General features: G+C 43.0%; 1 protein-coding gene across 1 annotated transcript in view; it reads right to left on the bottom strand.

Annotated features, from left to right (window-relative positions):
- Window positions 1-6,582: 6,582 nt before the first annotated feature.
- SV2B (synaptic vesicle glycoprotein 2B) overlaps window positions 6,583-12,153 on the bottom strand; it is a 179,287-nt gene continuing 173,716 nt past the window's right edge. Inside the window, exons 12-13 of the mRNA XM_035024071.1 lie at window positions 10,573-10,732; window positions 6,583-8,113 (exon numbers count right to left, since the gene is read on the bottom strand). Coding sequence (XP_034879962.1) covers window positions 7,930-8,113; window positions 10,573-10,732 — 344 coding nt within the window. The 3' untranslated portion in view covers window positions 6,583-7,929. The remainder of the gene's footprint in view (window positions 8,114-10,572; window positions 10,733-12,153) is intronic.

Here is a 12,153-nt window from a genome sequence, read left to right on the forward strand (position 1 = left end):
CTGCCCATCACCTGCAGACTTTCTTTTCATGGTTTACAGCATGTGGCTCTGTTCTCCTCATGGCCATGGGACGGACAGGTCAGTATGACACAGGTCTGTGAAATATACCTGACTTTTCATCATCTCAACTTGAAGGTGCTTGGCAGAAAGATGGCAGGCTTCCAGAGAAACACCTCCTTCCTCCCCTGGCTGTGTGTCAGCGTATTTCATCAACAGCGATGGTTTTACCAGTGCCTTCTATCCCACAAAGTATTCTTTACAAATCTTAGAGCACTCACTGAGCCACCAAAATACCTGGCGAGAGTGCCTTTAACTTTTTCCCAGACACCACTGTTCCGGGAGCAAACTGCTATGGTAGACATCACTGCTTAACCTCTATGCCTGACCGGCTAGGAAAAGTGTCTCATCCAGTCCAAGGACTGAGATAGCCGCGTTTGTAGCAGTGGCTGTAGAAAAGATTCAGAACTGCTGGCCAAATATTCAGGAAGACCATGAATAGTCACCCACATCTGAATACTTTTGACCTCTCCCCCAAAATGGCATGTCTCTCGGCCTCCCTCCCACCAGAGAATAAAAGCTCTTAATTCCCCCAGCATCGCTCTTTGGAGCCTGGAGGCTTAGTTTGGACTTCCCAAATATAGCCTACTACTTTGAAATAGAAAAAAGATTCATAAGCACAAATTGGTATGGAAAGATACACCCGTACACTTCCTAATACCTCAGCCTGCTGTATCTACCTAACCCATCACATCAAGAACAGAGAAGGGATAACAAAAGATACAGACACTCCTTTTATCTCTCAGATTTGGGGACCTCCAGGATTCAGATGGGCCAAAAAAGCTGGGGCCAAATCTCATGCAGAAAAATAACCTTATATACTCCTCCATTCCTGAAACCAGAAATGTACAGATCAGCTATTTTAATGTTTGACCTCATTTGAAATGTAGTGGAATTGACAAATCTGTGTTTAACTACTTGATCAGTGTTTCACACGTATAAATTTTAAAATATCTTTTAGATGTTATCCCTTATGTGAAAATAGCCCAAATCAAAGCTGTCTAATCCATGGCATGTATATTAAACAATAAGAGTTTTCATATCTAGATGCTGTGGGAGTATTTTTTTTATTTTGATATGTCACAAATACCTCCATCTTCCCCCAAATGTAATTTTAAAATGTTGAGAGCTATCTTTCAAAATAATGTGTTAAATGTGCTGGTTACACATCAATACCCTTTTTATGCTTTACTCGTGACAGCCTGAGTTCTAACACACATCTCAGCAATGGACAACCTATATTCTAATTGCGAATCTTTGGGGTACCTGGGTAACATAGTCAGTTGAACGTTTGACTCTTGGTTTCCACTCAGGTCGTGATCTCAAGGTCGTGAAATCAAGCCCCAAGTCTGGGTCTGTGCTCAGCATGGAGTCTGCTTGGTATTCTCTCTCTCTCTCACTCTGCCCCTCCCGCTCATGTTCTCTCTCTCTCTCTCCTTCTCCCAAATAAATAAATAAATAAATCTTTAAAAAAAGCTTTGGTTTATAGGTTTTTTTCCACTGTAAAATATATAGACTTGGCAGGTTTCTGTAAATTGTCCTTATTAAAATCATTAGTACAAAGACCAGCAAATCAGCTATCAGTGATCCACTCCAAACATTTGTTAAACTTGGGTTTTCTTGACTCCAACTGACCAACTCCAAGGTAAAAAGCAAGCTATATCATAAAACATATTTTAAAGTTTAGTTTTATCACTTTCAAGTATTTTTGAGGTCGATGGAATTTGCTTTGTAATTTTTGGGGAGAAACACATTAATAAATAAGAGTTACTTAAAATGTGTTCATCTTTAGCTTACTACTTGTTTTTCTGAGTATTTTTAAAGCAGTCGTTTGTGATATAGTCCAAAGTCTGATTTTCCTGCAAAGACATTTTTTATGGGTCTTCTTTTCATGCGCTATTGAAATCACACAGGCTGATTTTGAGAAATCAGAATAACTGAGATTATATATTGTATATAAGAAGTGGAGGACGGGACAGTGGGTTTGAGTGACAGTCACTGAGTAAACAGACCCCTCTTCCCAGCAAAATTATCAAATGTGGCAGCCACATTAACTTGGATAGAGGACAGTCCCTTTCTGAAGGAATACATATTTATCATCTCTGAAATTTTTTAAAAAGATTTTATTTATTTATTCATGAGAGACAGAGAGAGAGGCAGAAGCAGAGGGAGAAGCAGGCTCCCCGAGGAGCAGGGAGCCCGATGCGGACCTTGATCCCAAGACCCTGGGATCATGACCCGAGCCAAAAGCAGATGCTTAACTGACTGAGCCACCCAGGCGCCCTATCATCTCTGAAATTTTAAAAATCATTTAAGCCAGCAGGACCAGAGGTGCATGGACAGCTAAGTATGTGTTTCAGGTGAGGGGACAGGGACTCGGCTCATGGTTCAAAATTTCCAGGTGTATTACAGTCCTGCTAAGCAGAGCCCCTCTTCATTCTGTAATTAGCAATGATGTAACTTTTATTCCTCCAGTTAACCTTTTTGGATAGCTCTAGTCTCTGTTTCACTTCAACATTAATCTTTTTAGAAACTTCATTGCTGTCACCAAAACCATGCATATAAATTTCCTCCCCATACTTAAGAAAATTAAATGAAATGGGATTTAAGCTTGCCTTAAATGCAAAGGGATTTATTTCCAAACTGTTCCTAGGGCTGTACCTGAACACAACACAGCTCCCCACAAAAGCACAAAGCTTTAGCCGGGGTCAGGGGGGTTGGGGACCACTTAAAGGTAGGGACCTGTGACCACGGGACACACGGGAGCCATCCTGTAAATATGTGTTGAATGAGGTCTAAGTAAAGGAATTTATCCCACTCTGACTTTCTCTTACCTAAAGGAGAAATCTTTTCTCCTTTTTCAAGAAACATTTCCAAACCAAGTTCAAGTTGACTGTCAGCAGGTCAGGGTCGCACCTAGGTATGTCTTTATTGCCTCCTGGGCACCCCTAGACAGGAGAAAACTTCTAGTAGCAAAGAGAACCAATATAAGGCCTAGTGAATGACAATGTGCCACAAATACATTTGTGTCTGTAAAAATCATTACCACATGGAAACAGGCAAAACAGAGCTCATTGACCCCAGGTGAAAGGGTGTCCACCCTCTGCTGAGCCTAGGAAATAATTAGAGGCCTACAAATAGACATAGGCTCATAAGCTCAAGGCCTGAGTGAAACCAAGCAGTTTCTAGGGAAGGAATTATTTTTATTGATGCCCTTTAGTTACTGATCACTGCTACTCACAGAGCGTCTCCGAACTCAAGGAAGATAGTGAGCATTTTTCATGAGCAGCTAGCTTTTGTGAGTTTCTGGTTGGGCTAGATTTAAATGATCAGGGTACTAGAGCTTCCCCAACAAATCAGATTGGCAGGCTGTCAGTGCTGCTCAAAATATGGCCCAAGGACTGACACAACATCGCTTGGGAGTTGTTAGAAATGTGTATTCTCCATTTCAGCTGCGGGTGGGGCCCAGCAGTGTGAGTTTGAATGCCCCTCCAGGTGATTCTGATACACACTAAAGTTCAAGAATCATGAGCCACCCTATCCTTTCTCCCCTCTTCCCTTAGCACCAGGATCCTCAATTTGGAGGAAGGATGGCAGTGTTCCCAGGGAAACGGTGTATTTCCCAGCCATTTCAGGTCGATGATATACATATGGAAGCAACTGGAAGGAGCATCTAAGAGAATAGTTTCAAGGGAGGTGGGCTTAGGTGGGAGGTGCCGCCCCTTTGCCCCTTGCCCTCCCTTCTGCTTCCTGCCTGAACTGTGGATGTGAGGACCAGCTGGAAAATTGCCATCCCCGTCCCTGAGGCAACCTCATGGAAAAAGTGCACTAAAAATTGAGGAGCCTAAAGGCAGGAATCTGTTCCCAATAATCAGATCACAAAGCAACCATACCAGCTATGGCTTTCTTTCCTCCAGATTTCCTTAATACAAGAGAGAAATAAACCTTTAACTTATTATGAATATACTCTAAACCTGCTGGTTGGGGTTTCAGTTGTATGTTATCCAACCTAATCCTAACCAAACCCCAAAGATTGGTCAGTGTTAGTTCAGATGCCCCCTAGAAGAGCCAACTGTGAAAGTGAAAACCACTTTCCTGGGACTACTGGGAGCCTTGCCCACTACCCAATGTCCTGCTTGCATTCTGGGCCCCCACCCCTTCTTCCATATACAACCCTCTGCAAAGTTAATGAAGTAAAAACGGAGTATTTTCTGGAGAAAATGAGCTGGGGTGCCTTTTCCCTTACCTGGTTTATGAAGATAAGAAATTAGCACACTCCTTGAGGAAAAGAGAAACAGGAAAGAAAACAATGAGATTCAGAAATCCACAATTGACTGGTAGGGAAATGAGAATCCTCTTACAAGCGGAAGGTGCATTTTACTGATGATAAAATCATCCTACGTTGTTTTTATTGCCAACTTAATGACCATCTTGCCCACTTGCCGTAAGTAGAAGGAGGCAGGGACCATGACCAGGGTTTTTACCAATGGATCCCGGGACTTAGCATGGAGCCCAGCACACGGTATGGGCTCAGTAAGGATTTATTGAATAAGTGAATGAATCAGTGACTAGATGGATTAATAAATACCATTCTTTTCATATGTATGATGATCCTTCCATTTATTCCAGGTGAGACAATCAAGTGAGTTGTCTATGAATGGCCTGTGGGAATGGAGGTTAAACATTTGTCTCACCATCCCATTCCTCAGAGACTCAATGGGAGGCCCTGCAGTAGGGGATTACAAACTGAGAGATTACTCCAGAATTATAGAGAGAGCATCACTGTAGGCCTTGTAACCCACTCCCAGTGCTACCTGTCTCCTTGGTCACATCATTTGATCTCTCAAGGTCCCCATATGCAAAACAAGGTGAAAGAAATGATTCTCAACAGGCCAACCCCAACTGATTCAATCAACTTAGGAATCCAGAAGAAACCTAGTGTCTGGAAATAACCTCTAGCCTCAGTTCTTAAAAGTTTGTTTATAATTATTTTTATTATTATTTTTAATGAGCTAATACAAGGTAGCAGGGGACCCTGGGAATGTGGTTATTTATCACATGACCTCAGGTGCATGTGCTATAAACTTCACAAATAGGCACACTGCTTTCACTAATTATTTCCAATAAAACAGAAGGTCAAAACTCAGCATCAAGAGATGACACAACACTGTTGAGGCTGTTAAAAGTAACAAAACAGGCATCATAAAATACATCATGAACCGTGAACAGCTTTGCTCAGTGAAGGAGAACCTCCTCCTTCCACGCCGCAAGGATGCCATTGGGAGTTTCTCAGGATAGAACACGAAATGAAAAAGAAGGGCCTGGCCAGGAATGCTGTACATTATCCCCCCAATGACCTGCCACAGAGACTATTTTTAAAGAAGCATTTATCTCAGCAGGAATGACAGCATTTAAGAAGAGGCCAGGTACCAGCGCCAGGCAATTCTTCATGGACAGGGAAGGCTGCAGAGCTTGGCTGCACCCTTTACAAAGGCCTAGGTGATGGATGACACAGGAACTGCTCTTGGTTGGTTAGGTGGTTGGTTTAAGGAGCCATACAGTTAATGCAGATATAAGAGCTCGAAAACCCAAATGGAATTGACCCCCAAATTACGGCAGCCATCTCTACACTCAAAAATTAATCGGATGTGAGATTTACAAGATCCACCTTAACTACAAATGCAGACTCTACCTGCTTTGTAAATTTCTTAAGTGGTAGCTGCTCGTTAAATTGTATCATCCCATTGAAGAATAATGTTACAAGGGATGTGGCCATCTCCAGGTTACACAATTCTCTTGAACAGACCTAGCCACTGTATTTCATAGTCTGAATATGGAAAGTAGATTACAGCTATGTTACACTGGGCCTCTCATTACTGATGTAGCCTTTATGTTATGCAACTCCTATAAAACACTGAGAGAAACATTAATACACAATAGTATATTTATATATTTGGGGGGATCAGGGTGTCAAATCAGAGTTGACATGCCTTCTTTCCCTGTAAAGAAAAAAAAGAGTGAATAAAGAGGTTGGAGACAGGAGAAGCAGAGTCAACATTTTAACCATTAAAGCTGATCTCAGATCCAAGGTGGAAAGGTGTCGTGATATTTACTCTTTCCTCCTGTCTACCTGTTACTCCAGAAAACAACGGAAAGAGGGCCTGAAGCTGTCCTGGGACCCAAGTGTCTCCCCAAAGCCGAGAAAACACTCCATGTGGTCATCATTACCCTGCTTCGGTTTTTGGAGATGCCTGGTAGGGAGTGTGTAGCACCTGACAGCACTCAGAACATCGCAGATCAACTTGAAGCATGAGTTCTTGCAAACTGATGCTCACCGGGCCTCGGCCAGTCCGACTCCAGGGACGAGAGCTCATAGCTCACTGTCCTTCCAGGCTAGATAGTTCTGGTGTATGAAACCTTCCTTTTCTGTGTCGTCAAGACTTCAGTCTATTGCTGACCCTTGCCAAAGCAGTTTTCCTGGGTTCCCCACCCCCATCCCCACCCTACCCCCATTCATGTTCCAAGCAAGTCTCAGAAAAGAATTCACTTGGAGCACTGAAGGGAGACATACTTGACATCCACTGCATGCCCTGATTCCCATGCCAATGACATCTGTTTTCAAAGGTCCTGAACCGAGACACATAGCATAGATTTCTCATGGGACCTGACCATGATAACAAATATGGATCATGTTTTACAGCTAAAAGAAACAAAGAATTTATGCTTTGGAGAACTGTGATTACTCTTCCCCATCCCTCCCTCAATCACTCATGTTGTCCACTGTGTTTTATTCTTGCCCATAAAGAGAATGCCAGAAGCCCCTGAACCCTTCTCCTGTTGTTTCTGGGGGTGCAGCAGCGTCTAATGCTGGTACCCACGATGGTGAGCTTGTTTCACAAGTGATCTGTGTAAGAGAGAAAAGTAACTACTCCACCTACACAAAGAAAAGTGCCTGGACTAAATGAACTGTACAACACGAGTTTACGAAGTGCATCCTCCTGACAGCAAGTTAAATGGCTATAAGATATTGTGGTTGCATTTCATTCAATCAGACCTAATTTCCTGGGACCCCAAACACCAACTCCTCCCAAAATATGGCTAAAAGGCTGGCAAATATTTGCAGGTACCATTTCTGCAAATTAAACCCAGATATAGCTATGTACAAAGTTAGTTTACAGAATACCTATCGCATTAAGTTTCTTTGAATAGATCAAAACAGGAATAAATAGCATCCTTAAATTTACCACCTAATCATCATGGAAAACTTAGGACACTTGGCTGAGGGGGAGCAGATTTCTATAGATATTGATCAAATATTTGGTTTTCTATATTAGAGTATCTTCAATGCTATTGTGCCAATTTTCAAATGGAACATAGGCTCGGTGATACTCTTAAATGCAAAAATATAAGTATCTTGTATTTCAAGCCCAATATTTATATGATGACTCTAACTTCCTGACAAGTCAGTGTGTTAGGTCATTGGGCTCTGAGAAACTTTATGGAGGAGGACCTTAAATGTTTCTCACCCTCAGATTCATTTTGAAATGCAAATAAGTCCTTGCACCTCACTAGGGGGAATACACAGTCCTTGCTCAGCGCGTGCACCCACTGGAAGGTGTGATCCTTCTTCCCCTGCTTTGGGCTGGGGAGACCCGAAGCCAAGAACACCACTCTGGGATTCTAAAGGTGATTCAGGACACCCCCAAATCAGTCACCTGAGTTACAAACATATTGACAGCTGAAATGGGTCCTAAACTAGGAGTCACAAAATCAACTTCTCCTCCCGTGTCCTCTGGACAGTGACAGGAAGCATGGGTGCATTTAAGGTTCTTGGATAAAGTTCTTCCAACATCTTCTTTCCCCAGAGGTTGTTCACATCAGGACCTGTTCTCGGGTCTCTGGCAGCCGAAGAGCAATCAGGCCACCCCCAACGAGAGACGCAGCGGCCAGAAGAATGGGAACCACTTTGGTTATCCCAACAAAAGAAGAAAAGATGGTGTTTCCCAGGATGGCGCCAAATTTGCATAATCCATTAAGGATGCCAAAGGCTGTCGCCCTGTAAAAGAAGACGAAAGTCAATCATTCTAAAAGATGAACCAGACCTCCTTGGCATGAGCAGGACTGGGTCCTTTCTTTCCCCTGTTGTGAGGGAAGGTATAGTGAAGGTGTGGGAGGGAACTTTTGTTCCTAAATATAAAAGTCAAACATTCTCATTTTAATCAAATTTGGAAATACAGAATAACATAAAGATGCAAAAGTATATAACCCCACCACTGAAAGGCAATCACCACTATTACCAGTCTGGAGTATTTCCTTCACACTTGTTTCTTTCTCTTTTCAAATGTTATCTCTTTTTGAAATTGTCACAGATAGGACATGCATATTGTGAAACACTGAAAAAACAGAGAGAATGAAGCAGAAAGTGTCACTGTTCCTCCTCAATAACACCCTGACCCTCTTGTGGCAGATCACTGTTGGGTGTCCCTAACTAGCGTTTTTCCAAATGTAGACTACATTTCCCAGACTCCCTTGCTGAGGAGTCTGGCCATGTGACTATGTTTTTAGCCAATGAGATATAAGTGCAAATAGCAGCTCCTGAAAAATTTCCTTGAGAGATGTCACGAGTGGTACTTTTTGCTCTCTTCTCTTCCGTTTTTCTTCCTTCCATCCCACTTCCAAAAATGTAGATGGTCTCATCTTGGCCCATGGCTGAGCTCATGAAAGGGTGAACAACAAGATAAAAAGAGCCTGCAGTCCCTGGTGTGGACTTCTACAGGAGAGAAAAAGGAAATGCCTACCTTCTTAAGGCTGCAGTTATTTGAGATTTCTGTCACCCATGGCAAAACCTAATCCTAATTATTATCCCTCAATCACACTTCCGAGGGGCAACTATTATTTTTTTTTAAGTTCATTTATTTTTCTTAGTAATCTCTACATCCAATGTGGGGCTCAAACTCACTACCCCAGTGATCAAGAGTCACATATTCTACCAACTAAGCCAGCCAGGTGTCCCCTTAATGATAACAGCTACTAATCATCTGTCCTTTCTTGACTCCATCTGTATACAGAGACTATATTCCCAACACCAGCTCTCTTCAACTGAAGCAAAATATTTCTTTTTCATATCACAGGTTTACTAAGAATGTGTCTACATTTTTGTACATTAATTAAAAGAATTAAAAAACATTTTTAATCACTTTATATATAACTAGCCCCCAATCCCTATCTTTTTGTTTTCAGAATCTGCTTGGATATTTTCACATGTGTATTTTTCCAAATGAAAAATCCAAAGTTGTCCCAAGTTTCCAGAGGAGGGGGGGAAAAAATCTCATTGAATTCTGAATGGACTCTTTGAAGTTAGAAGGAAACAAAAGATTTGAAATTTGTGTAAGAATAAATCTTCTTAGAATTTCATAAAGTATATCTTGACATATATGTAAGTCTTCTGTTTTATCTCTCAGTAAATCTTTATGGTTGTCTTCACATAAGTGTTTCATCTTTCTTATTATCCCTTATATTCTTATATTCCTAGATATTTTATGATTTCTGCTATTATTAAATGGAATTCAATTTTACTTTAAAATTTTTTGATACATTTTTAAATCCCATAAGTTATTAAGTTAGTTTTATTATTGGCCACCTTATCAAATTAGTTTTCTGTTTTGAGCAGTCTCTTTAGTTAATTATTGTCTTGGGTTTCCTAGATGTAAAACCATATACCTTTGAAATAATGATAATTTTTCCTCCTCTTATTTTTTGTAAAACTTAGAAGCTCTTTGGTTCAGGGGAGAGGGCCTCCAAATATGGGATGCTGTGCTTTGCCATAGCTAGCCATATTCTAATACCTCTGTCACCAATTTGGGTAATATCATTAAGATTTTTTTGCAGAATTTCATTTACCTGCCTTCCACATCACTTCGCACTCCTTTTTGACCATAGGGCCACTTACCTACCATCCTTAAAATTCACAATTCCCTCTCCATAAGGAGAGGTAACTGCTACATAATGGCTTTGACCCCATGCCTTTCAACCAGGCTTCTTCCCACATGGCTTGCACAAAAATAAAAGTAAGCACTGGGCATTCCTATCACATTCTCTGCTAATGCCCTAGACCATCAGGACTCACCCCCACCTTTATCTGCCCTTGCCACTCCTCCACCCTTTGTTTATCTAGTTCTTCACCTTTCCCCCCCTCTCTCCCATTGGAGGTCTGTTTTCACCTCTCTCTGGAGTGCATGATACCTGTGGTATCACCCTCATTTCTCTCTCCCGAACATGGTTTGCACTTATCCTTTGTACCTGACCCCTCACCCCACTCCATCAGGCTTTAGCCTGCTCACCTCCATACCTATACCAGCCCCCATACAGGAGAAACTCAAAAACCAAAGAGATGCTTCCTTGGTCCGTGAAACACCAGAAGACCAAAATGGTTGTGGGGGAGTATGTTGGAATGGGTAGACTTCCGGCCAAAGAAGTCCAAACAAGTCCCAGAGAGAAGCCCACGGCAGAACTGACCTCTGGTTGGTGGGATACAGCTCCACCGTGATCACATCCAGAGCATTCCAGGCTGCAATACTCGTCCCACAGAACAGGCACTGCCAGCCGATCATCGCAGACTCGCTGTTGCCAAAAAACAGGAAGAAGCAGCAGACCGCCGAGATTAGCATGGAGCCACCTACAGGGGGAGGTCAAGGGCAGAAAAAAAAAACAAAAAACCATGAAGCCCATGTCTTAGACAAGACTGTCACCCATAGGTCTTTCCCCTCTCCTATCCTCACAAGTGTGCCTGAAGTAACAGGTCACCTCAAGTCACAGGTCCATCTCTACACAGAGAAAGCATAGCTTGAACCCCCCACATGGTACTCCAGCCACAGGATTAGAGCCTTTTGAGTGGGTCATGTCACCAGAATTAGCCTCCCAGAAGGATTTTGAAATCCTCACTCTGTGGTGCTGCCCAGCCCAGAATTATTGGGGAGGAGGCCAAGGGGACATTCCTTGAGAATCTATTATATCCCAGACATTGTTCTGGGTGCCTGAGATACATCAGTATCAAAAAATCCTCTTGGAGCTTATGTGCTACTGAGAACAGAACTGTAAATGGGCTGCAGAAGAAAACCTGAAGGGCCTTGATCTTTATTCTCCATTTATCCTATCTCCACCCCAGACATCTGATCTGCCCTTCTCAGCCCTGACTGTTTCCTGAGAAGCTAGCCCCCAGGGACTGCATACCTGCCGCTCCCTTACCAGCTGGGAGCAGATAGGGGTTGGAGTATTTCTTCCCAATTCCCATCCTATCTATAAAGCCCTTTTTTGGTCATGGCTGCATCCCCCCCAGGACTACAGTTCTTTCCGGGAGCCTCCACCTCCATGGTTCCTGCTCTCCCTGGGCTCGGTGAGTGCTCTTCTCCCTGCATTCATCGAGGCAGTACCTGCTGCCAATTTTGCTAGCATGTGGGAGCTTCATCTGCCTTAGTTGTTCCCATAACCCTGTCCCCAAATAGCCAGTGAGGTAGGTACTATTTTTTTTTTTTTGCCAACATTTTATGGGTAGGGAAAGTGAGCCAGCACAGAGAGGTTAAGAGACTTGCTCAAGGTCACACAGGGAAGGAAAGGTGTGACTTGAACTCAGGCCTCTCCATCACGAGGGAAATGAGAATTAACCGAGTAGAAGTACAGTGGGCCACAGGGATCTATAGTAGGATTACCCCCCAAAGCCACATCCCATCCCTAAAGTCTCTTCACTAGAACTCTCTGGTGTGGATTCTTTTTCCCACCAACACTCTGGCTGGTACAGCTCATGATAAGAGGTCCCAAATCCATTCCATCCAGCCCAGAAGAGCTTGGGGAGTGTGGAGTGGATGCAGGGCATGGACCAGGGTATGGCTGGAAATGCAGTGGGAATAGATAGCGGAAAGAAAGAAAGCAGCTTCAAAACAACCAGCTGGGAAACAGTCCAAGGGCTCCCCTTCCAGGCATCAGGACCCTGGGGTACCTGTTGCCAAGGAGCCATGTTGGTGGCCTGGCCTGACCCACAAGGGCCTCCCTGGTCGGGGGGCTGCCACCTGGAATATCACCCTCAGAGCTCGAGCTGCCAAT

This window comes from Mirounga leonina, unplaced genomic scaffold (genome assembly GCF_011800145.1).
Source record: "Mirounga leonina isolate KUSES-001 unplaced genomic scaffold, KU_Mleo_1.0 Mir_178, whole genome shotgun sequence".
Classification (NCBI taxonomy): domain Eukaryota; kingdom Metazoa; phylum Chordata; class Mammalia; order Carnivora; family Phocidae; genus Mirounga; species Mirounga leonina.